The 27,179-nt window shown below is 38.8% G+C and overlaps 1 protein-coding gene across 6 annotated transcripts in view; it reads right to left on the bottom strand.

The window, feature by feature from the left end:
- STX11 (syntaxin 11) overlaps positions 1-27,179 on the bottom strand; it is a 96,233-nt gene that overhangs the window by 55,564 nt on the left and 13,490 nt on the right. For 2 of the 6 annotated variants that reach the window (XM_072643519.1, XM_072643520.1), the window contains 3 exons: positions 24,299-24,362; positions 24,013-24,175; positions 14,929-15,116 (listed from right to left, as the gene is read on the bottom strand). In XM_072643519.1, the coding sequence (XP_072499620.1) occupies positions 14,929-14,983 (55 nt within the window). In that variant the 5' untranslated portion in view covers positions 14,984-15,116; positions 24,013-24,175; positions 24,299-24,362. Of the gene's footprint in view, positions 1-1,971; positions 2,162-2,181; positions 2,992-14,928; positions 15,117-15,201; positions 15,349-24,012; positions 24,176-24,298; positions 24,363-25,909; positions 25,981-27,179 lie in introns of those variants that run through there. The other 4 variants (XM_072643521.1, XM_072643522.1, XM_072643523.1 and 1 more) reach the window with 4 other exon arrangements.

The following is a 27,179-nucleotide window of genomic DNA, read 5'->3' as shown; positions in this document are numbered from 1 at the left end:
CTAAGTTAAGACCAGATAAAGGAATGAATGGAGTCATTCATAAATTTAACAATCATTAATTCATTTCCTATTATGTGTACATTTCTATGCTAAGTACTGAGGAAGATACAAAGATAACTATGTTCTATCCCTGACTTTCAGGAAGCACCCCAGCATAGTGGGGTTTAAAAACCACCATGTCATTCATGTATTATTACTTTCTTAAAATAGCAATATAATTTGAAGTAAGTATTATTCCCTAGCTCCTTAGGGAATTGACTTTAAAATGAAGAATAATATAATCTGGATAACTAAAAATATTTATAAACCCTTATTTTTCAAATGATGAAAGTCTTAGCTCTCATGAAAATGAGGTTTACTTAAAAGAAGTCTGTGACTTCATCACTATTGTCAAAAATATTTCCATCTTAACCACCTTTCTATATATCTGAGCATTGACCTAGACCAGGGTGGAGAACCCGTGGCCTCAAGGCCACATGTGGCCTTCTAGGTCCTTGAGTGCAACCTTTTGAGTGAGTTCAAGTTTTACAGAACAAATCCTTTTATTAAGGGAATTTGTTCTGTAAAGTTTGAATTCAATCAAAGGGCCACACTTGAGGACCTGGATGGCCACATGTGGCCTCGAGGCTGCAGATTCCCCCCCACCCCTGACGTAGACCATTCCATCAGCCAGTTCTGTGGTAAATGGAGTCATATCACCATAGTTCCTCTACTAATTCCAGCTTCCTTCTTTCAGAAATACTCTCTCTTTCCTTTTCCCACTTTCGATGATGAGTGTCTCACCTATTGTTTTCTTCCTGAATTTTACTATTCAGCTGTAATGAGGGTTTCAGGGGTGCTAAAATGTGAGGGGCTGTGGATTTAAGGATCAATGCATAGTTCCTGCTCCTGAAATTGTCTCTTGGCTCGGGTTTCAATTACGTACTGTGGCAGTGAAGGCCCACAGTACTGTAGAAAGACAAGTAGAGAGACACTTCAGAAACTACTTCCTAAAGATTAGTACCACCTGAAAGGATATATTAACACTGTCCAAAAGACAATAAAATAATGAAGAATGAGATGGATTTTCTTTTGAGTATGTGTGTGGCAGAGCTTACAGTTATTTAATAGGTATCTTAGTTCAATCTGATAAAAAGTACCAACGGACACTTTCCAAAGGAAATGAAAGCCTGAATTGTCACTTTCTATATACACAACTCATCCCATATTTAAGATTCATGTAACATACTTGTAGTCATATTTTGAAACACACACACAAAGCCAGTCTAATTTTTCAAAAGTTCATTAACAAAAGCCTATATAATTAAACAGCACAGTGACTCATTTTAAGAAGCCAATGTGAAATAACAACTCCTCCCATGGCTGAGAAACAGCAAAGCAGCTACAGGAGTGCTTAAGAATCACAGGAAGTAAAGCAGATATTTACTTTTTCCAGGAGAGTTTGGAAGAGTTTGGGGGGGAAGGAGGAAGAAGTGAGAATGTCCTCCATAAAGTTTGCTCTTCTCTCAGCCTTGGCACTACAAACCTCTCCTCCATTCCTCAAAAAGCCTTGTGAAGGAGCCGCTTCAAGGCCACAACTGTTTCCTGTTAACTTCCTGTCCTATTGTCACTCTCTGTCAAGACAAAGCAAGTCATGGGAAAGATATATATACCCTGGTAGGAAGTTCAAGAAATAATCAATGGAATGGCACCTTTACATAAATTCTCAGGAAGTCTAGTCTCCCAAATGTTGAAATAACTTTGTTAATGAAGTATTTAAGTGGAACATTATAAAAATAGTCTATTATCTATATCTATATATTGATATCTATATCTAGACGGAATCATTTTATGTGACTTTTTAAAAAAGACAAGTGCAGCACAAGCCCTCCCCTCTCCATCATCTCAGAAGCGTCTTGAAATTAATGCCTCCTGAAATCCCAAAGAATTTCCTTCTGCATAGAATAAAGTTGCAAGAATACTGTATTTTACCAGACAAGAGATCAGGTCGCTAAAAGTCTTCTTCCTCTTGCGGTACAAGTCACCCAATGGACCGGCATCTTCCCTCCTCCCAGATACCTGACTCCCAGTAAGCACTTCTCTCCAGAAACCCAGTTTCTGAGAGCTTTCGCTTTCTTGTCCTGTGGGAGTACGTACTGGCAGAGAGAAATAGCAATATAGAGGCGAGGGGGGGAAACTAACCGAGAACTGAAATCGTCACCCTTTTCGCTCTGTCTTCTCGGGTGCTGCTCCAAGTAGGGTGCTGTGGGAGAGAGGGAAACCTGTTGCCTAGAAAGGGCTCCTCCAGCTGCGCTCTTGAGACCTTGGCTTCTGGACTCGGCTGGGCTCGTCAGGCTCCCTGCCGGACTAGTGACTGGCTTCACACGAGGTGCCACAGCCTGGCTCCAGGACAGGGATCTACGTCCCCAACCTTCCCACGCGACTCTCAGCTGGAGAGGACTAGGCGGAGCGCGCCTGCAAGGATGGGAAGGCGGTGTCCCTACAGCCCCACTAAGGACAAGAAGAAGATCCTGAGCTAGTTTCTCCTCCCCTTTCTTTTCCTTTCCTTTTTTTAGGAAAAGATCAGCAGCTTAGCCTCCTGCTGAAGGGAAGGAAAAGAGAAGGACCCCACAAGGATCCTATTCCCACTGGGTCCTCTCCAACTAGGCGAGAGGAGAGAGGATGGGAGACCGTACAGGTCGGGAGGAGGACCAAGTGTGACGAGAACCGTGGAGGGGCGTGTTTCTGTGGGTATCTGAGCGATGGTTTCCTTCCAGCACGCCCGGGCTCCACTAGGGGTTGGTGGAGGCACGGTGGACTTTCCCAGGCCTCGTGGAATCTCAGCGGTGCAGAGTGAGGGTTGGGCGTCCGACTCATTTCCCAGAAGTTGAGGTGTGAGTAGCCGAGGCGTGGGTGGTGGTGACAGCGAAGAGCCAGCCCCTGGCAGGGTCCTTGCACAGGGCGTGGTGAGTTTGGCTTTTGCTCTAGGATAAACCTGGCTGGGGTCTTAGGTGAGTCGTCCAGCCGTGTACTCAAGAATACCTAACTGCAACCGAGCCTTTAAGAAGAGTGCTTTCTTGCCACCACCCCACCCCACCCCCGGCTGTCCCTACATCTATCTCCTGGCCCATGTTATTATCTGGTCTTTATCCTTCACCCTCCTCTAGTGTTGGTCACTTCACCCAAAGCTATGTTAATTTCATAGGCACAGAGCCGTGGACTGGTAAATATTTGACAACTGGATGTCTGGGGGGAAAATGTTCTGAAGACACACTTTTAAATTTAACACATATTATTAACATTTCTATGTCCTTCTTAAATCTGGCGTTTGCTGATTTCGGAGGTGTAAATGAAAATTTAACAATTGTCTCTTGCAGCCCGTAGGAGTGTCCACGGCAACCCTGCTTGAGATTATCTCTAAGATCCCTTTCATGTCCATCTCCAGGATCCTTTGATAAGTCCAGTATCCTTTATTTTACAGATAAAAAAACAAACAAACTGATATCTAGAGAAATTAAGTAATCTTTCTAGCCTAGAGGGTACATAGCCACTAAACAGCACAGTCTGAACTTGAAACCAGTTGGGTCTCATGATTTCAAAATACAGTGAACATTCCACTACATCTTGTTACTATTGATAGGAACCTTACAGTTTTTCACTCCCTGCACCTCCTCCACCCCAAGTGAAAATACCTGGAGAGATGAAAACTGATGTTATGGGGGGATGGGGGAGGGGAGAAGTGAGAAAAGACATCCAGCAGGAAATGAGATTGATAGTTGGTATGAGAGATGGGTACAGTGAAAAGAGCAAATAAATTTGGGGTCAGGAGAGACCTGAGACTAACAGTTGTATGATTAAGCAAATCATTTAGCAACTCTAGGCCTCTAATTCCTTGAATTACTAAATCAATTTAGTAATATCTATAGCACTTTCCTGACATCTCACAATAGAGATAGTGAATTTAGGGTACTATGTAACTCTTAAAGTCCTATATAATTGTCAGCTGTTTGTGTATTTTTTACATACATAGCCATATTTGACTGCTAGCTACTTGTAAGTATAGTACCCCATGAGCTACCTTCCAACTCAGACTCATACTCTGGGTTGGGTACTCCATAGAGGAGTTACTACCCTACAATTAAAGAGTTCTTCCCTATTCCTAAATCTTGCTTTCAAGCCACAACCAATGTACTTACCTCTAATAACAATGATGATGATGATGATAATTGCTAACATTTATATAGCACTTTATATAAATGATAATTATTATTATCGCCAAACATTGTGCTAAGTGTTTTACAATTATTAGCTTATGTGATTCTCACAACAACCCTGGGAGGAAACGGAGGCAAAGAGAAGTTAAGTGACTTGCACAAAGTCACAGAGCTAGTGTCTGAGGCTGAATTTGAACTGTTACTGTTATTGGGGAGTGGAAAAGAGGGAGGAGGAAGAGAAAAAAGAAAAGGGAGGTGAGAAAAGGAGATACATACTTAGACCTCAACTCTAACAAAATATGATCTTTTCATATGCTCTTCAGAACTTTTCATTTCTGTATTAGCATTCAATTAATTCAACACATATCCCTCATTTTGTCCCCATGTGTGCTGTATCCAAGGTGGTTCCCCCTCCTTATCTATCCCTATACAGAGTCTGATGGAAAGGCTAACCATCCTTAAGATCTGAGCTTGTTTATTAAAATCCCCTCTAGTAATGAAAGCATGCTGTGTGCTTAGCATAGGACAAACAGAGAAGACATTTCCTTGTCCTGGTGTATCCAGGTAGAACAAAGACGGAAGAGAAAATGACTCAAGAAGAGTCTAAAATCCATTCCAGAAGCAATGGGCAATTTCTAATAGCTAAAAATCATAAGAGATAATATTGACATCGCATTTTAAGGAATGCAAAGTGACTTACGTATGATTTCATTCGCTCTTCAGAACAACCGGATGAGGTAAATACTCTCTTATCTCCCTTTTACAGATAAGGGAGCTGAAACTGAGACAAGGTAAGTGATTGGCTTCAGGTCACACAGTTAATAAGTGTCTTAAAAGGGGTACAAACTCAGGTTCCTCAGACTCAAAATCTAATGCTGTATCTATTACACACCCAACTGCCTGAAATCATGTTATTTCCCCATTAAATGCAATGCACTTTATTTTGTTATAAAATCAATTGTTGAATACCTTCCTTTCCATCCACACTAAGATATTTGGCCCAGATCATTTATTGAGAAAACAGTTCTCTCACTGGGCTGCTGACAATCAGCAAAGTAAAACAAGATCAGTATGCTTCTCTGGAACTCGATTTCCTCATCTACAAAATGGGGAATTTATACACAAGGCATCAAAGGTCCCTTTTCAGCTCTTAATATTGCATGACTCAATCCATTTTAACACAGAAAAAAAATGCTTTTTAACTTTAAAAAATTTTAAAATGTCAACTCAACAATATTCCCCTTCTCATTATTTCCCATTGGCTTCATTTGACCCTCTGGTCACAAAATTCCAGGTTTCTTTCATATGACTTTATCCTATCTAACAGTGCTTATTTATGGACATACATCTTCACACATCCTCAGACTCTAATCAAGCAATTCTGATAAGACTTTAAGCTCCTTGAGGGAAGGGACTGCCTTATCTATCTATCTATCTATCTATCTATCTATCTATCTATCTATCTATCTATCTATTATATTCCCAGCACTTAGCAGAGTGCCTGACACATAGTAGGTGCTTACTCAATGTTTGTTGGATTGGATTGGAAATATTCCACTTACCATTCACTTAAAATCTGCTACCCTTAAATCTTTTTATAGGCTATCCTTTTTGTGTAAAACTTTGCTTTTCTCATCCTTGGACATATTAATCAATTAGTCAATCAACAGGTATTTATTAAAGAAGGAGACAAACCTTTATTAAGTACTTACTATGTGACAGGCACGGTACTAAAAGCTTCACAAAAAATAATTTCATTCAAACCTCACAAAAGCTCTGAGAAGGTAAGTGCTATGATTAGCCCCTTTTGTACAGTTGAAGAAACTGAAGCAGAGAAAGGTTAACTAACTTTCCCAGGGCCATGGAGCTAGTGTGTGTGTCTGAGCCCTGATCTGAACTCATTTAGTGCTCCATACGCTGTGCCTCCTGCCTGCCTTAAGTACTTACTACAATATGTGCCAACCCCTGCTGTGCCAGGCTCTGTGGATTAAAAAGACAAAAACGAAACTGTTTCAGACCTTAGGAAACTAAAATTCTACCAGGACAACAACAGGTACACATGTGAAAAGATAGACAACAGCCTACACGTAAATACAGGGTAATTTCAAGGGGAGATATGAAGCTAGTCCTTGAAGAGGCTTTAAACGAAAATTCCAAAAAGCAGAGGTAAGAAGGGAGCAAATTCCAGGCATGAGTTTTTATTTGATCCTTGATATAATAGGGAGCCATGGTAGTTTAATAAGCAAGAGTTTATATGGTCAGTCAGATCTGTGCTTAGGAACATCAGTTTGGCTGCTTTGTAGAGATGGATAGCTTAGAGAGAGGAGGGGTTTGAGGCAGAGAGGCCAATCAGGAAGCTGTTATAAAAACAATCCAGGCAAATGATGACTAGGGTGGTGGTCATGTAAGAGGAGAAAAGGAGATGTGGAGGTATGAGCCATAAGACCTGGCAATTACTTAGAGAAGTGGGACATAGGAAAGTAAGGGGTCTGCTAGCTTCAGAGCTAGATGTAAGTTTATACAGTTTTGCTTATGACTAACTTAACTCATGATGTTCATAAAAACACTTGCTGGTCAGCATATATAGTCACTAGTGGCTCTCTGTCACTTCCAGGATCAAATATGAAATCCTTTGGCATTTAAAGGCCTTTATAACCTGCCCCTTCCTCTCCAATCTTTCCAGTCTTCTTACACCTTACATCCTTCATATACTTTGCTATCCAGTGACACTGGCATCCTTAGTGTTCCTAGAATAAGATACTTCACCTCCCAGTTCTAGGCATTTTTGCTGGCTATCTCCCAATGGCTAAAATGATCCCCTTCCTCATCGCTGCCTCCTGACTTCCCTTAGCTTCCTTCAAGTCCCAGTTAAAATCTCACCTTCTACAGGAAGTCTTTCCCAGTCCCCCTTAATTTCAGTGCCTTCCCGCTATTGATTAATTTTCTATTTATGTTGGAGATAACTTGTCAGTACATAATTTGCTTGTTGTCTCCTGCATTAGACTGTGAGCTCCTGGAGAGCAGGGATTGTCTTTTGCCCTTTCTTTGTACTTCTTGCATTTAGCACGGTGACTGGCAAATAGTAATTATTTTTATTAATAGATGTGTATATTAACAAATGCTTATTCACTGATTCATAATGAGAAAAATACATCAGTCTCATTGATGTAGAGTGATAGCATTCATTTACTTGTTCATCTAATAAGCTTTTATTAAGTGCCTACTATATACAGGGTGGTGTGCTTGGTGCTGAAGACTCACAAAGTACCACCAGAACACTGGACTTGGATCTGAAAATGGGAACCATAATATGCCTAATTTACAGGGCTATTAGGAAGAACAAATGAAATCAATGCAAAGTGCTTTGTAAACATTAAAGCACCATACAAAAGTATAGTTATCACAAGTGACTAATTCCTGCTCTTTAATCTGCCATCAGAGCTATTATGAGGGATTCTGCCTCCTAGAGCAGACTCCGCTGAGTCTGGGTGTGGAGCGAAGGAAGTATTGGGTATGACTACACCCATTCCTGTGTGAGATTTGAAAGCAGTCTTGAGCATTCGGGATACTGAGGAACTGGGAGATCAAGGTGTTTGAAAGGGGTGTGAACTGGGGTGGAGCAAACAGGTAATAACTATATCGAGGAGGAAACAAGGCTGTGAGGAGGATGAAATGAGTGTCACTTCCCTCAGGTCTACGTTTCCCTTTCTTCCTCTCTTCTCCATTTTCCTTCTCCCATAAGTTTTACCTTTCCCTTTGCTAATAAAGACACGATAACTTTCCACCATTCTTACAGTGTTACACACACTGCCTTGAACTGTAGTCGACTGCGTAAGCCATGGGAGCTGGTTGCTAAAATAGTCTGTAATCCTTTTCCCTGGAAGATCTTTAAAGATAAAGGATAGCTTTGCAAATGGGACAGTTTAAATTGAGGCCTGTTTTGAGGCAACAAGGTATGGAATAGACTGTTCCTGTGATTGTATAACAGGGGAACTCCCTGTTGGAAGAAATTCCTTCTATCTGTGCAGGTAGCCACATTCTTTTCAGGTTGTAATCTTAAAGAACTGCCTAGAACACTTAGAAGTTAAGGGACTTGTCCAAGGACCTAACAAGCCAGTACGTGTCAGACGAATGACTTGAACCCAGTTCTTCTTGGCTTTTTGGTGGGCTCTCCTTCAGAACATCATGTTGTATCTGGACACAATGAATTATGGAAGTCCTATAGAGCACCAGGCCTGAGCTCAAATCTGGCCTCATATCCTTATAAGCTGTGTGACCCTGGGCAAGTCACTTTATCCTGTTTGCCTGAGTTTCCTCATCTATAAAATGAGCTGGAGAAGGAAATGGCAAACCACTGTAGTATCTTTGCCAAGAAAACCCCAAATGGGATCAAGAACATTCAGACACAACTAAAACAAGTCAACAATAATATTATACACTAGAGATCTTAGAACTATTAATTTCCTATTTCTTCTAATCATCACTGGGCCCATTCTTGAGGCATTATCACCACCAGACCCATACCAGAAACCTTTCCAGTAGAGTAGAACCTTCCTGAGCTTACACTTTACTGACAACATTCTCAAGAGCCCAGAGTCACATTTTCACTTGGATGAGGAATCAGAGTAGGACTTTACAGCTGTTGTCTGAGGACCAGTATAGCTAAGTTGTGTAGAGACTCATCAGATTGTTCACAGGATGATGAATTCTTTGGACACATCAAATGTTAAACATGTTAAAGTTGTAGAGAATTTGTAATCTGGGGTGGAAGACACAACTCTCCTCAATTAAATCAAAGACTATTACAGTAAATAATCCTAATAATCTTATCATCACATCCTGCTATTCACTAACAGATGGCATAGGGTTATTATAAGGATCAAAAAGATATATGTAAAATGCATTGAAAATCTTAAAACTATATGAGTGCCAACCATTATTATAATACTGAGGAAGCGGCTGGGTGGCGCAGAGGTTAGTGTTAAACGTGGAGTCAGGAAGACATGAGTTTGAATCCAGTCTCAGGTGCTTACTAATTGTGTGATCTTGAGCAAGTGATATAACTTTCCTCAGCCTTAGTTTCCTGATCTGTAAAACAGGGCTAATAGTCATCCCCACCTCACAGGGTTGATGGGAGGATCAAACAAAATAACAGATGTGAAATGCTTTGCAAATCATAAAGTATTATCTCTAACTCTTATGATTGCTGTTCTGTTGGATTAAAGCCCAGGTCTTCCTGAGTTAAAGCACTCTAACCACCAGGGCACACTCCCTCATCTCTGATAAATTCTGGCTATTTGACCTTGGATAGATCACTTACCCCTCTCAGGGCTCTAGACAACTTTCTAAGACTATAAGTTGCAGAGAGAGAGTGTCATCCTGCCTAGGTATAGGGAGTTCCCTGTATTAATGAAATCAAAAGTCCATCCCTAATTTTGATGTTCTTCTGTTCTCATGCCCCAATGCTTTAAGAATTAACACAATTTTTAAGCATGTTAAAATAATGAAAAAATAAGGAAACATGGAGTAAAGCGAGAGGATACTCGAAACCTAAACTATTCTCCTTTCCTTTTGATTGAATGTTTTCTTCTAATTTATATGAGACATAGTAAGAAGTCACTAGGTCCATCACAATGAACAGTTGGGGTTTATTCTTCTATTAACTTTAGCTTCTCTCCTGGTAACAAATGGCTGACATCTTTGATTTCAACTTTTTCTAAACATTGTAAGAAGTAACTATCTGGCTGCACAATATTTGATCATCCATCCATTTTAATTTATTGACAAATACTTATTAAGCACCCTTGATGTGTGAGACCCGCTTCTGCTTACAGTTCAAATAAAAAACAACCAAAAGACCTGACAGTCTGTGACTGATACCTCACAGAAGCATTAATCTGAGGTTAGTATCATTAAAAGTGTCAGTGCCAAGATCAGCACCCCGGTGCCTTGAGTCTAAATCTGACATCCTAACGAAGTGGTGCAGTGGAAAGAGTACTAGGCCTCGAATCAGAAGACTTCACCTTCTTGAGTTCAAATCTGGCCTCAGACACTTACTAGCAGTGTGACCCTGGGAAGTTGCTCAACCCTTTTTGCCTCAGTTTCCTCATCTATAAAATGAGCTGGAGAAGGAAATGGGAAACCACTCCATTCTTTACCAAGAAAACTCCAAATGGGATCAAACAAGACTTTGCTTTGCAAATTAGTTTACAGCCAACTGTCCTTTGAGGTAAGTAATCAGCCTTAATAGGCTGATCCTTCACCTGGAAGATGGGCATATACTTCAGAGCCAGTGTGGCTTCATAAAGGGTCGAGGAACAGTCGATATGGTGCTTGCTGCCCAACAACTCCAGAACAAATACCAGGAACAGAACAAAGGTCTGTACACAACATTTGTAGATCTGACCAAGGCCTTTAACACTGTTAGTCATGAGGGCTTATGGAAAATTATGGTTGCCTGGAGAAGTCCATCTGTATTGTACGTCAGTTTCGTGATGGCATGTTTGCCCATGTTCTGGATAGTGGACAATGCTCTCGTGCCTTCCCAATCACCAATGGAGTGAAACAGGTCTGTGTGCTTGCTCCCATGCTTTTTAGCATGATATTTTCAGCCATGTTGTTAAATGCTTTCAATGAGGATGAACACAGCATCAAGGTCAACTACCATGTTGATGGTAAGTTCTTCAATTTGAAAAGGCTACAAGCCAAGACCAAAGCAAAGGGAGTGTTGGTGCATGATTTTCTGTTTGCAGATGACTGTACACTCAATGCAGCCTCTGAAGTGCAGATGCAACAAAGTATGGATCAATTCTCTGCTGCCTGTGCTAATTTTGGCCTAATAATTAACACCAAGAAAACACAGGTGCTTCATCAGCCACCCCCACACTATCCATACATGGAACCATTGGTTACAACAAATGGAGAAGTTTTGAATGCTGTGGATAAGTTCACTTACCTTGGTAGTGCACTTTCCAGGGATGTACACATTGACAATGAGGTTGATGCACTCATTGCCAGAGCTAGCTCAGTGTTTGGGAGGCTCCAAAGAAAAGAGGTATTAGCCTGACTACCAAACTGAAGGTCTACAGAGCTGCTGTGCTGATCTCATTGTTGTATGCCTGTGAAACATGGACAGTCTATCAGCACCATGCCATGAAACTGAATCGCTTCCATTTGAACTGTCTTAGGAAGATTCTGAGGATCACCTAGCAGGATAAGGTACCTGACACTGAAGTCCTTGCTAGAGCTGAACTGCCAAGCATTCAAACTATGCTTCAGAGAGCACAACTCCTATGGGCTGGCCACGTTGTTTGAATGCAAAATATATGCTTGCCAAAAAGACTATTTTATGGAGAGCTCACATGGGGCAAGCGATCACATGGTGGCCAGAAGAAACAATACTAGGACACTCAAGGTGTCTCTCAAGAACTTTGGATTTGACTGTGCAACATGGGAGACACTGGCACAGGACCTCTCAGTATGATATTCCTGCATCAGAAAGGATGCTGTGCTCTATGAGCAAAGCAGAATTGAGACAGCATAAAGTAAACATAGGATGTGCAAATTTGGGGTATCCATCCCAAATATTCATATGGACCATCTGTGCCCAACCTGTGGTAGAGCATCTTGAGCTCATATTGGTCTGAGCAGCCACAGTCAGACACACTGAAACTTTACTTTATCACTGTGATGTCATTTTGGTCCTCTTTGATAATGAAGGCCAACAACCAACCAACCAGTTTACAGTCAACTGTCATTTGAGATAAGTAGCACATATGATTATCCCATTTCACAGATGTGTAAAGGTTTATTATTCTCTCTTTACAATGGACTTCTGATGATTCTTCAGTTAGCTGATTACCGTTGACTGATCTTTGCCCTCGAGGTTGTCCCTCTCTTACCTAATTCTAAGAGACATGGTGCTGAGGTAAGTATATGACATGGAGCTTCTGGATGACAGCCCCAGGAGAGGGGCGTGAAATTCCATAGTAGAAAATAGACTGGGTCAACAAGACGGTGGGAACAATAAGGAAGCAGGTATTCCACAAGGGGAGGGGAAGGACAGAAATTGTGGCCCTCTCCACCATATCACTGTTTGTAGAAATAGTGCCAGTTGTCTTATGCCTAATTTGGCTCTGACTCCCAGAATCTTATATAGAGTCACAGTTATTAAATACCTGTTTCTTCAAGACTCTGTATATTGAACATGCTTTTTACAACCTTTGCTTCAATTCAGAAAAAAAAATTTTTGGTGTCAGAGATAGATTCATCTCTATACTTACTATATCACAATTGTTACGTGTAGGAATTGAAAAATGAAAATTCAAGAGGAATTGCAGGTCAATTATTCCTGTAGTTCTTGAGGGTTCAAAATTAAGTGACGCAATAGATAGAGTACTGGGCATGGATACTGGAAGGTCTGAGTTCAAATGTTGCCTCAAGTATGCACTAGTTTTGTGATGCTTGGGCAACTTAACGTCTCTGAGTCTGTTTCTTCAGCTGTAGGATGAGGGCACTGGACTCCATAGTCTCTAATGTCCTTTTCAGCTCTAACATTCTATGAGTTCTAAGAACACCTGTTGGTTCTCTGAGAATGGCTTTATTTTACTAGACAAAAACATGTTATTTTCACATAAGAAATAATCCACTAGAGACCAGAAAATGACAGAATTCATTTAACTTCTCAAGAAGTAGGGAGAGAAGTTCTAATATTAATATTTTCTTTTATCTGGTTACTTGAGAAAGAGAAATACTGCAGACTACCCTATAGAGAAGTATCACTTCTTTTTTGACTAGCACAAAGGAGAAGATTAAAACAGAACAAAGGCATAGATCGCTGGCAACTGAAAGAAATGGAAGAGGAGGAAGAAGAGAAAGAGAAGGAAGCAAGTGTAGTTTTCAAACCAATGATCAAGCAAAACAGTATGATAATCTAGAGGAACATTGCCATCAGGTGGCATGGTGTATGATAGAGTGCTGAACTTGGAGTCAAAGACCTGTGCCCTGAGTTCATCTCCAGTATTCTTGTTTTTTGTGTGACTGAGTATGTGGACAAGTCATTTATTCTTTTAGAGCCTTCACCCATAAAAGGGGATAATCAAACCCGCAGATCCACCTCACAAGACTGTTGTGAGCCACAGATGAAAAATCATGTAAGTAAAGTGTTTTACAGACTCTAGAAGGCTATCTTGGATCCCTTGTAGTGAATATGTGGGGAGATGAGGACACAAGGCATGGATTAGTTGGAATTAGCATTGTTGGAGAGAATGCACATGCTGAGATCTCAGATACGCTGGAATACTGGGGTACAATGGCACTTGTTATCACTGTTGTTGTAGTATTATTAATAACAGTTACAATTAGAACATAACAACTATGATAAGTCCTTGAGAGTGGTATAGGCTCCATGGAGGTAGCAACTATGTTGAATCATGCCTTGTTTTCTTCTAACACTTAGCACAGTGCTCTCCATATAGAAGGTCTTTGATAAATGTTGAAGTGAATTTAATAAAAACTAATCCTGAGAGAAACTTGAGAGAAATAGAACCAATAAATCATATGGAAAACATCTATTTCTAATAGTTTAGTAAAGTTATGTAAATTGGAAAGTGAAGGGATATTATAAGTTTCATTATTTCATAGATAGTCAAATGTTCTCTAACACTATACTGTAAACACTTTTTTTTAATGACCTTAACTTCAAATGCATCTCATGAAAACTTTACTTGGAGATACCTAAATACCAAGAGCCATGAGATTTAACAGGAACCATCTCATTTATCCCTTCAAAGATGGTTCAAAGAAATTTGGCCAAGAAAGGTCCTTTAGGAGAAAAATCTAGCCTTGAATTCATCCTTGGCCTCCTCAGAAGCAATTTATGAAACCTGACCACTTTTTCATTAGGACTTTTTTGCATAATACCCAGGTGTTACTCAATGTTTTGTTCTCGGAAATCCCTTTTTGCACCATTTCGCAGTCTTAAAGAAACTCATAAAAGAATGAAACTGTACATCTTGAACGAAAGGTACATCACTAATCCTATGCTTTATTTCTGAGATTGACCTAGTCTGATTTTTTTAGAGACTTGACTTTAGAGATTTGCTTTAGAGAACAGATACAACTTCAGTGATTTTTTTTGGTTATCATTTTCAGAAATAAACAATTCTTAAACCTCTATTCTGCTTTTCTGGATGAACCATTGTAATTAATTAAATACACAAGCATATAAACTTACCCATGTAGGTATATTAGACACAGACATGTATATATGAGGAATGAACTTATGATATCTTTGATATATGGAACTCTCAGATGAAGAAACTCCTTCTACCCCTGTAGGCTGGCAACTTATAGCCTCAGGGAGTTGTCTAGAGTCTCCCTCTCTCTGTCTCTGTCTCTCTCTTTTCCTCTTCCTCTCCCTTTCCTTCCCCCTTCCCTTCTTCCTCCCCTAGTCCTTTCTCTAAGTATATGTGTGCATACATATACCATATATAAATATGTACATATTATACATAGGTTGTCTCAACACATAGTTCATACACATATATGTACACATTATATATGGATTGTCCCAACAGTCTTACTTCAGGTTTAAGCTTTAATGGCTTAAAACCACACTAAGTCTTTTGGGATAACTTGTGTGTATGCATGTACACACACGTATATATGTATATATGTTGTCACACAAACATATGCATATATTTATAAAATCTTCACCCACACTCAAAATCCTTACTTTGGAGAAGTATAATTCTTTCCTTGTCTTTCTCTTCTTCATTGTCCTCTTCCATTTCTTTCACTTGTTGGTAATACAGCTCCTTTTATTCCTTTGTCTTATGTCATTCCTCAGTTGGAATGATTATGTCTTCATAGGGTTGTTTGCAATATTTCACTTCCTCAAGTTCCAGTTTCCTTCTCTGCCCCCTGAAGAAGATAAAGTACAGATCAGTTCCATGAGACTTTATGGGCATAGTTACAAAGTAAATTCTTTCAAAGAGGGTAATCTTACTATAAGAGCTGGTATAGAAAAAGCAGATTCAGCAGTGCTGTGCCCAGGGATTCAACTGATCCAAGTGACAAAGTGTTTCTATAAGAGCACCTGCCTCCTGTCACAGATAGTACTGTCAAAGACAATGGGGAGAACTTGACAGTTTTTCTACTCTGTGGGGGGTTCCTTGTCTTGCCGGTGATCTAAGAGTTCTTGACAATACTTTTTTAGGTGTTGACATGATATTGCATCATATTTTCTGAGTGTTGAAAATGGGCAGTTCCTGCTGGTTCCTACATTTTCAACCTTATTTTCTATAATTTTGTAATGAGGAAAAAAGCATATTGTGAAATAAAGGAAATTTTGTTTGCCACTATATACCATTTCCTACAAAGAAAAGAATGCCAAAAGAAATCTAATAGAAATTCACATTTGCCTCAAGTGATTAACAATAGTAGGAGTAATAATTTTTTTCCTTTTATTTATTTTAATGCTCTACAATCACTACCATAAAATTTAGATTTTTTTCCCCTACCTACCTCCCACCACCCCCCTCACTCCGCAAGATGGCATACAATTCTCCTTAAGATCTACACATATATTCCTATTGAATACATTTTCATTATAGTCATGCTGTGTAGAAGAACTAAAATAAATGAGAGAAATCATATAACAAACCAAAACATAATACACACACACACACATACACACACACACACACACACACACACACACACACACACACACACAATGATCTGCTACATTCTGCGACTGAATTCCATAGTTCTTCCTCTGAATGTGGAAGGCATTTTGCCTTAGAAGACCATTGGGAATTTTTTTTTTTAATGTCCTTGCATTGCTATGAAGATCCAAGTCTACCAGAAAAAACTCTCGCACACTGTGGTCGCTGTGCACAAAGTTCTCCTGGTTCTGCTCCTTTCGCTCAGCATCAGATCATATAAGTCTTTCCAGGCCTTTCTGAAGTCTTCTTGATCATCATTTCTTATGGCGCAATAGTACTCCATTATATTCATATACCATAATTTGTTCAGCCATTCCCCAATTGATGGGCATCCCCTTGATTTCCAGTTTTTGGCCACTACAAAGAGTGCTGCTATAAATATTTTTGTACATGGGGGACCCTTTCCCATTTTTATGATCTCTTGGGGATACAGTCCTAGAAGCGGTATTGCTGGGTCAAAGGGTATGCACATTTTTGTAGCCCTTTGGGCATAGTTCCAAATTGCTGTCCAGAATGGTTGGAACAGCTCACAGCTCCACCAACAATGAATTAGTGTTCCAGCTTTCCCACATCCTCTTCAACATTTATCATTTTCCTGTTCTGTCATGTTAGCCAATCTAATAGGTGTGATGTGGTATCTCAGAGTTGTTTTGATCTGCATCTCTCTAATCAAAAATGATTTAGAGCATTTTTTCATATGATTATAGATATCTTTAGTTTCTTCCTCTGAAAATTGCCTGTTCATATCCTTTGGCCATTTATCAATTGGGGAATGACTTGTATTGTTGTACATTTGACTCAGTTCTCTATATATTCTACAAATGAGGCCTTTATCCCCGAGATTAGCTATAAAATTTTTTTCCCAGCAATTTTTGTCAGACAGTGAGTTCTTATTCCAGAAGCTGGGAGGAGTAATAATTATGATAAATATTAGATAATATATGGAAAGTGCTTTGCAAATCTTAAAGTGTCACATTAATGTCAGTTACTATTGCTAATTAACTGCTCCTAAGAAGTTGAACATAGAGGGAACCTGATATTTATAACTCTCCAAAATCTGGTCTTAAATGACCTTTAGGGCTTACTTATATTAGTGCAAATATAAAAGACTAGCACTTTGAAATAGAAAAATAGATTTTAAATATGTGTGTATGTGTGTTATTTCTTTTGATCCTTACAACAACCCAGTGAAGGAGGTTGTATAGAATTATTCCCTCCTGTTTTACTGATTAGGAAACTGAGGTTCAGAGATGTGATTTGCCCGTGATCACATGGCTCGTTAAGTGTCAGAGGCAGAATTCAAACCCAGGTGTTTGCTGACTACAAGTCCATCACACTATTTATTCTACATAGCAGAGTTAATAGAGTGATGCATCTGGAATAAGGACAACCCGAGTCCTGCCTCAGATACTTACTAGCCGTGTGACTCTGAGCAAATCAATTAACCTGTCTGCTTATCAGCAAAAAGGGGATAATAATAGCACTTACCTCTCAGAGTTGTGAGGATAAAACAAAATATATATATATATATATATCTCTTTGCAGATTTTAAAATACCATGTTATTATTATCATTCTGCCACGCTTCTTGGAGACAGAAAACAGAGTGTGGAACTAGGCACAGCGTGTACAAGTTTCAGAAAGGCAGATTTAAGCTTGATGTAAAGGGGAGAATTCCTAAAAATTAGAACTTTCCAAAAATAGAGTTTCTCCCTTTCCTAGAGGTCTTCAAGCACAGTTTGGGTGATCACTCTTTGGGGATATCATAGACGGGATTTTTATGCCACCACAAATCAAATATGAGTTCTATCTGAACAAACATCTTGTGCAGTCTCTGTAGTTTCTATGGAGAGAGTGCTGTAGTATGCAAGCCCTAGATCTCAGAACATTAGTTTGAGCAGATCTGTGACATTCTCTAGGGAGATCCTACCTACAAGGCTACAAACCCTATACTTGGTGCACAGATAGGTGCATACATATCCTTACACACCATGACAATCCTAGTGGGAAGGAGATCCAAGATAAGGTTCCTAGCCTCCATATTCTCCTACGATTACTTGAAACTGAGTTCCTATTATGACTGGCTTTTCTCCCATGGCTTAGCCCTCACACCCTCCAGTCTGACTTCTCAACATGTTTGTCACATGCACATCACTGATTTCCTTCCTGATTTCCCTAAATTACTCTAGCAGAGGTTGCATCGGTTGTTCTTTTTCAAAGTGCCCTTGTAATATCAAGAGGTGGGGAGAAATTTTTCCACCTCTGCCACAGTATCTCAATCTTTTCACATTCTTTACCATCAATTAATCTGGGTGAATATAGATGCCAACCTGACTATGCTTATCTGGCAGTGAGTCGTCAGCTGTGTCTTTAGTCCAAGTTTTTTCTTCAGTTGTCACCTAAGTTGTGTCTATTTATTCATTCACTCAAAAAATTTGTATTGAAAGTGTGGCACACATTTTGACCCTGGCCACAGTAATGACTCACAGGACTAACAAGGAAGGTTTACCTAGAATTCCCTGGCACATAGTAAGTGCTGAGTAAATGCTTGCTTATAGACTGACTGTCTTACTGACTTTGAACTAGAATTGTAAGAAAAAGAGAGTTACAGGATGCCACCTAAGGTGGCAGGATGCCAGAAAGCTATCATGGCTTGCTATAAGAAAAGCATGCTGGCCTAGAAGGGGGATCAGGGCAAATTGTTCTCTGGAACTATTTATGGAGAATTAGAAGAGAGCAGATAAGGCAGACCAATGGAAATTGCTATGAACTGAGGACACAAGTAAGTTCAAGTACAAGTCATATGGCCAATAAGGCACACAAAAACCCTTCAAACCACAACGCCTTACTTTCCTTCCTACTGTGTGGTATGTATGTACATGTATACACATATACACATGTGTGTATGCATGTGTGGATGTATGTATATGTATACATGCATCATGAGATGGAGGCTGGAGGGGAGGGAAGATTCCCATTTACTGTCCAAATCATTCTCTTCCTGCCTCCAATGTCTCTTTTCAGACTGTTTTGAGTGGTAGTAGGATTGGGGAGCTTTATTTTTTTATATATACATATACATGTCTATAATATAAACATATAATATATAGGAGCATTTCTATATGCCACATAGAACAGAAAAATAATATACAAAGTACACAAAACTGTGAATCTCTATTATAAGATCTTGTTTTTTAAAAAAATATATAAGTTCAACCTGTTACTTTTAAAAGCTATCCTACTTTTTTTGTTTCCTTCTGAACATCTCTGCTCTTCTGTGCATTTTTTCTTTCTTTCTCTTTTTTTTTTTAAACACTATCCTTTGCCCTCCTCTTGCCACCAAATTTTTCCTTCAGTTGAACAAAAGAAACATGAAGTCATGAAACTGGATAAACTTTGTCAAGCAAAATAAATCCATACAGTGGCCATGTCCAAAAATATATGCCTCATTCTACACTTTGAATCTGTCACCTCTCTGTCAGGAAGTGGGTCTTTTGGTTCCACATCAGTCTTCTGGAGCTGTGGTTGGTCACTGCACTGAAGAGACTTCATAAGGATTTCAAAAAATTGTTTTCCTTACAGTGTTGTCATTGTGTAAATTTTTCTCCTGGTTCTATTCCCTTCCCTCTTTTATCAGTTCATATAAGGATTCCCTGAAACTGTACATTTCATTATTTTTTTGTGGTATAGTAGTCTGTAGTGCAAGAGAGTTCAGATGAAGAGTAGTAGAGCCACCTAGGGATAGCAATGAACAGAACTTTATTACTACTCACAAGGGGAAGAGAAAATAAATGCCAACCAGAAATGGCTTTGATTTGAGACCTGTATTGCCCCTCGGTTGAGGGCAGAATACTCTAGGTAGTTTCCAGACATATAACTATGCAATGGTTTTTCTACTCTGATCAAAGTCTCAGAGCTCCTTAGGGCTCACAATTATATAGAGTTTTAGACAAAGAGTCAACTGGAACCAATAGAAGACCTTCCTGTCTTTTAAAATGGAAAAGAACTGAGACCAGTGAAATGAGTGGATTTTCTAAATTACCTATTAAGGAGTGAGGAATGAAGGGCAGAGGTGTAGAGAACTCTGTGCCAGTCCAGCAAGAGGCTGAGAGAGGTGGTAATGCCTACTAAAAAAGTGAGTTTATTACCATTGCATACATATATCCTGGAGGGCAGTGGGTGGGGCACTGCCATAAATATCTTTGTACAAATGAGTTCTTTTCATCTTTCTTTGACTACTTTAGGATATGAGCCCAGGAGTGACATGACTGGGTCAAATGCACAGTTTAGTGATTTTGGGGGGGCCTACAAAGAAGGGCTAGACAAATTCATAACTCCATCAGCAGTACTTTTTTATTTTCCTAAACATTTATTTTTAATCTTAAATTGTTAATCTGTGATGAAGCTTGTTGGCCAATAAAAATAAAATTGAGATTGAAATAGGCAGATTGAGATAAGGAAAAAATAGATATGTGTATACATACACATACATACATGTATGTGTATGTATGCATATACATGCATACACACACACACACACACATATATATACACAAAATATTTTGTTGTTCAATCAAGATAAACTGGGGTCAGAGACACAGGAATAGAAAGAGTGCTTCAGACATCCCTAGACTTATTTTCTATTTCCCTTTTGCCTAACACCCAGCTCCTGAAAACCATCTAGGATGGGACTGTCTACAGATCACACACCTGCCACTGTGGGTAAGAGGAGGGGCCATAAAACAGACCCTTCCCACCTAATCTGACCAATTCTAATTACCCAACCCATTGTTCCTTGTACTCAAAATCAAACTTCCCAGTCACTTTGAGGGTCTTAGTATTGACGAATTCAAGGGTCTCTATAGACTTTAAAGCCTCAGTTTTTATCCAGCAGCAATGAGTTACCCCTTCAATTCTACACCTCCCATGTAGGAGTTGAAATAATTGATTAGTACTAACCTTGGTACAAATCTATGATCCAGGGGACTAATTCAATGTAGACCTGAGTTTAAATCAATTGCAAATTGTTCAGCCTAATTATAATTCCAGTAATGGTGGGAATACATGGTACTGCATAATCTAATCATTGCATGAGACTTGGATGATGGAGATGAATACTATGTCCAGCCATGGCACCCTATAGTCCCCAATAAAGAGCTTTCTCCTTAGTTCCAGAACTATCAGGCCATTTTTAAGCCAGCCCTATCTATTCATTGACCAGGCCAGATACGATGGTTCAGCAAGAATTTAGGGGGGAAAAGACTGACAGAAGACATTTCTTCTGCCTTTCTCTGTATGGTCAGATCCCTATTATTTCTTGTTAAGATGAACAGGTAGTTAAAACTTTATCATGAATATAGATCCCTGATGACTATCATTACCTGGTCCTGTCCTTGATAATCTACATGCTGGATCAGCTAAAAGCACCAATTTTAATGAACAGATTGGACCTCTGGGGAATGCAGTGGTGTTGATAGTAGTCCAAAGTAGGCATAGCACATATCATTAAAATGCTTACCTAGGGAATTTTATTTCTTTAAAAGATGAGCATTTATTGAATCCTGATCAAATTAAAGAAACTAAGACTTTTTTAAAAAAAATTTTTAAACTTTAAAATACCTCAAATGTAAGTGCAAACTCACTGATTTGTAAATTCTCTACAATGCAGCTAACAACACATTCAAGCCTGCTCATTCAATGTGACTTTTCCTGGTGTCTTCCCATGTGTTTGACAAAGGTGGTTCACCTAATGTGCAGCAGGTCTTGTTTATTTTCTTCTGCTATCTAGAAGGTACCAGTGGAGCACTCTGGCTAGCTAGCTGTTATCCTTTACTCTCACCACATGACCAACTCATCCCTTTTTCTCTTATGCCATTTATTGATGACATCTTTTACCTCTCTTCTTCAGAGTTCTTCACAGAATATGTATTGCAGCCTGCTCACAGCCATCATAAACCTATTTCAACTTTGCCCTGTATATGGTCCTCTTGCTTTAAAAATGGGCCTTTGCATTCATAAGAAGCTTGTGGTTATTAAAAGAGCATTTCAATCTCCTGTGGGAAAACATTTTCCAGTTTAACTCTGAGCTTTGCTCATTGTCACACACACACACACACACACACACACACATTGTTGGTTGTTCATCTAAATGTATGTTGAAATGTAGGCTATGGACATTCTTCATCCACTTGACCTTTCCCATATAAATGGACTGGCCAAGATATTTTGAGGTATTATAATTGCGTAATTGTATAATATAACATTGTATAATACTTCCACAGCTTTGTGTAATCAGCACAATGTCATATACAAACAGAAACCTCTGGAGGACCATCCATAGAAAATCCATCCACACACTGGATCTCTTCAAAAAAGAGGTTGACTTAAAGTCAGGAAGACCTGGGTGAATAACTCTATGACCCTGGGCAAGTCATTTAATTTTTCTAGGCCTCAGTTTCTTCATATGTAAAACAAGGGGGGGGTCAGACTTGATCATCTCTGTGATCTTCTATAATAGTGATAAATCTTCGTTGAGCTTACATATCCCTGTTTTAGTCTCATTTGAAGTTAATTACCAGAGGGTTATTGGATAATAATATTTCTGCTGTATCTTTCAAAGAATCAAAGAATTGATTTTGATGGATGGGAGAAACCTTGTACGGGAGCCAGTAAGGTAGTTATTTTTATCCTCATATATTAAATACTTCTTAGTATTATAATAATAATTAGTACAATCTGATCTTATATTTTCTACATTTTTTAGTTGATTGCGAAATGGTAAGAATATAGTCTGTTGTTGAACATACCTGTAAAAGCCTGCTTATTCCCTAACACCCTCACCAAGGATACTGTATTATAGGTGACTCTCAAAAAGATTTTGTGTAGATTAAAGGAGAGAATGCAATATGTCAGTTATTATTTGTGTTTTCTTGGCCTCCATTTTTTTAGTACAAGATTTCCAACACACACACACATCTTTGCTGTCTTTCACGCTTTCAGATACCTTGCATATCAATCCCTCATAGTTGTTCTTATAATTGCGTCACCTCAAGCAAGTATCTCCTTAGATACACATTTGGTCAATACAGCTCTTTCCCCTATATTTGTTCCCTTTTATGCCATTTCTGCCTCTTCTATGAACACATCTGCAACTATGATGTTAAGGTACGAGTATGTTGGTTCCATGCTCCCTGATAAACAGAACAATTAATTATAATGATTTTTGCAAATCTTTTTTCATTTTCTGCTTGTAAGCCTCCTTCCATTTTTACCTTTTAATGCTCCTGTGATAACTTAACTTAGTTGGATCTTTTGTTGAGCTTTCATTAAAGTTGTTTTACTCTCCATTTCTATCTTTTCTATGAAATGATATTGTTCATAATTGTCCATCATTCTTAGTAAATTTTTTTTACATATATTCTAAGCCAGCCTTATTTTTGGCAGCTGTCTCTCTCCATCTGGCAAGTAAATTAAACATTTGCTTCTAAGGTGTTTATGGTCTCTTTTGGTCTCCTTATAGCAATTAATTTACATTGATTTAGCTTTTCAATAACAATAGGACAGTGGTATTGATGTCTTTTCTCTTGTCCACTTCCCTTTTTTGTTTTCAGTTCCTTGTTTAAAAAGCCCAGAGTTTTTCCCCTTATATGCTGTATCTTTCATTATTAACATTATTTTTCTATTTCTGATCTTATCTCAATGAGTTGACTATACAAAGACAACTAAATCAGAAAGAATTTCCACATCACCAGTCCCTGTGGTTGGTAAAATATAATCTATTTTTGGTATTATATGGGGCTCACCATTTCCAACACCTACTAATACTTTTCTTAAAGAAAATGTATGAGAGACATAAAGCATCTGTATAATCTGTCTTTCACCTTTCTCCTTTCTTCTTCCTGAACTAAGTTTTCCTATATATTTCTCCCATACTCACTTTTCCCACTTGAAGTCACCAAGTACCAGAGTGTGTGTTCTAATTTGGAGGGTGTTACCAAGTTCTTCTAGAATTTCTACCACTTCATCCTCATCAATCAAGACTGGTATATAAGATGCAAATATTTTCACTGTGATCTTTTTGCAAATACTTACCATGAGTACTTCAGTACATAATGGCCAAATATCCCATGAAATCATGTTTCTTGTTGCCTTATAAAACTCTATCCCATCAACTCTTTTCTTTGCCTCTCCAAGGAGCACCTGTAAGCCAGTTTTCCATTTCACAGCAACTTTCATCTTCTGGCTTGGGTTATAGCTAGAATGTCAAGATTAATATAATATAATAATAATATAATAAATATCACATTTAGAATACCTAGTCAAAGTAAAATTTATAAACAATCTACAAACTGTGTTATTCTTAGTATCTTTTACTTACTTTCTTGATAGTTTGGCACCTTCACTGCATAAGGCAGGTTTCTGCAGCAACCTAAAAAATGAGACTGAAAATACCACATTTTTAGTGTACTGATAACCAAGTATATTCAAAGATATCAGCTCTCGTGATTTTTATCTTTAGCTCTGTAATAAGTTAACCCAAATTAAACAAAACAGATTAAGTTTTCTTCACCTAGAGAAAGATATTTTTTTAACTGAGACTTAAATTCTTCAATAATATCATTGTAATTAACTGATGAACCCTATACTTGTCCAACATATAAAATCATAAGTGAATCAAAATGTTGATGAGCCATTATCCCCTTTTGATTTTCATGTGGGCATTTTCAGAGAAGTCTTTTCATATGAAAAATAAAGATTGTAGACATGAGACTTCCCTTCTCTCCTCCTCTATCCCCTATAGTCCTAGGCCCCTGGTTCCCCACCTTCATCTGATCCCCCTTCCTGCCTCCTGATGGAGTATGTTCAGAAGCTAGCCATCATGCTGGCCATCTATGAATTCTGTGTGTTTGGAGATACACCAGGCTCCCTGCCCCCATCCCTAGTTAAATTTTGCCTACAAACTCCTCTTGCCCCACTCTCTGTTCCCAGATCCATTTCCAACAGTGCTCCTCTACTATTCTTCCCACAGAGACCTGGCAAGGTTTTTCTTTGCTCCTCTATTCATGATTTTTGTAGACTAAGAGTCAGAAGGGAAGAGGAGAATGATAGCAATGCAGTTCCACAATAGTGGAGACTCATGCTGTAAGCCAACTTGGCTTTTTTCTACATTTCTACAACTCCTAAATTATACAATATGTATAGTCCTTATTATATGATACAACAATTCATAGTTAAAACTAAAAGAATACATAATACAATTAAATTAAAATACAAAGTCACTTTTTTTCTTGAGATCTTGAGTATACCCTGTGTACATGCCTATGTTAGCAGTGGAGAATTTAAATCTGATCTAAAGGTGGTAAATGAAAAGGAGCCTTCCAAACCCAGAATGCCCTCTTTAGAACTCCTGTGGCATTTTTTGGTTTTTATAGTACTGCCCTGTTCCCAATGGCTGGGCATACAACTGGCATGCCTACCAGGGTCAATCTCTGAATATGTGCTACACACAGAGTTTGCTACAGGGTAGTAGTATATGTCTTATTGATACGGGGACACAAAGGAAAACCATTAGAGAGCAACCAATGTACCTACAAGAAAGAAAGGGTGGCTTAACTATCTGGCAGGCAAGTCCAACAAGAAATTATAGTTATCATGGAGAAAAGCTTAAGTAAAACCTCATGTCAGGTTAACCCTTAGCCCTATGAAAGGGACCAGTATGCAACCCAAAACAGGCACACTGCTATGGCAGGAGACTTACTCAGAGAGAACATCCCTAGAGGAAAAGCATACACTGAACCAGGTAATTTCTTGTCATTGTCACTTGCCACTGTCAGCTCCCTGCAGTGTAAACGTATTGGTTCCCAAGAAGGACACAAAAAAGCTAGGAAAGTGAGGGCACATTTGTCACAACTCCCTCGGTGCTGTTCCCAAGAGAAGGCAACAGAAAGAGCACATTTCACAGAAAGTACTTAATAAGATGAATGTAGACCTGTCTAATATTGGTGCTTCCACAGCTAGTGACCTTAATCAGGTTGCTTCAGCTCTTGGAGCCTCAGTTTCCTTATCTGTAACATAAGAGGAGTGGAATGAATGTTCTCTCAGGTGCCTTTGGCTATAACATTCTATGTGAGCTAAAAAAAAGAAAAAGAAAAAGAAACCTAACTTTGACCATCATTTTTATGGAACAATTCCCCTGACATCCCTGTTTTTCTGCATCTGGGTCTGATGTTCGCTGCTGTTTGTGTCTCATTCAGTTAATAGGCAGCAATTGTGAAACCACACATTAACTTATAGAAATGTCACACCAATGAAAATGTTAAATGAAGAAAAATGAAGTGACATTTAGGAAACACGAGTCAATAAACAGGGAAAATTATTTCGATGCAAATGAATAGCTGTCACTTGAATGAGGTAAAAATGGACTGAGTTACACTTGATTCCAGTGCCAGACTATCCAAAAGTTGTACTATTGGATACACCTCCTGCCTAGGATCCTTCCTCTGACACCTTGAAAACACCCCTTTAGAGGAAGTAGAGTGCTAAGCCTAGATTCCTGCATGGATACACTCACCAGAATATGATGGGGTGGATAACTGACCATAGAAAGCTACTAGATGTTTTAGGAGAAAGTCTCTGCCTTGCTCCCAAGAGCACTTGGGGAAATGACATAGATGTTCAGATAACATGCTGTTTCTTTATCCTATAAGACCTTTCTGGGTCATTTCAAATCTTAGGATAGGAATTGGCAAAGGGAACTCCTAGGAGAGGAAACTCCCTCCACTAGTGTAGGCTGGCACCTTCTTTTCAACTCATAGTCTTAGGTTAAGTGACTTGCCTGGCATCACATAGCCAAAATAAGTAAGATCTTGAACTCAGCTTCCTGACTTTGAGGCAAGGTCTTTATCCACTACAGCATGCTACCACTCTTTTTTTGCATTTTGGTATGAAATGGCAAATCTAATCTTTAAATATTAAAACTATTAAAATACTAAAAAAAATGTTATATGTAAATTAATAGAACAAGAAGTATTTTTTTTCCATTACAAAGGTGGAGAATTTTTTTAAAAAGAAGTCTTTTCAGTACAATGTCATGATTCTTTTTCTTTTTAAACATTACAAACGAAAAGGCAAGGACCCTAAAATATTAGTCCTTAGAGTAGAGGTCCAGCTGTAATACAGATCATTGGTCTGGATTTACTATTAATTACTTTGTGAACTCTTGCCAGATAAAATAAGACCACCCCCAGTTTCCTTTACCC

Source organism: Notamacropus eugenii, chromosome 2, assembly GCF_028372415.1.
Source record: "Notamacropus eugenii isolate mMacEug1 chromosome 2, mMacEug1.pri_v2, whole genome shotgun sequence".
Taxonomy (NCBI): Eukaryota; Metazoa; Chordata; class Mammalia; order Diprotodontia; family Macropodidae; genus Notamacropus; species Notamacropus eugenii.
This window is presented reverse-complemented; position numbering and strand designations above follow the sequence as displayed.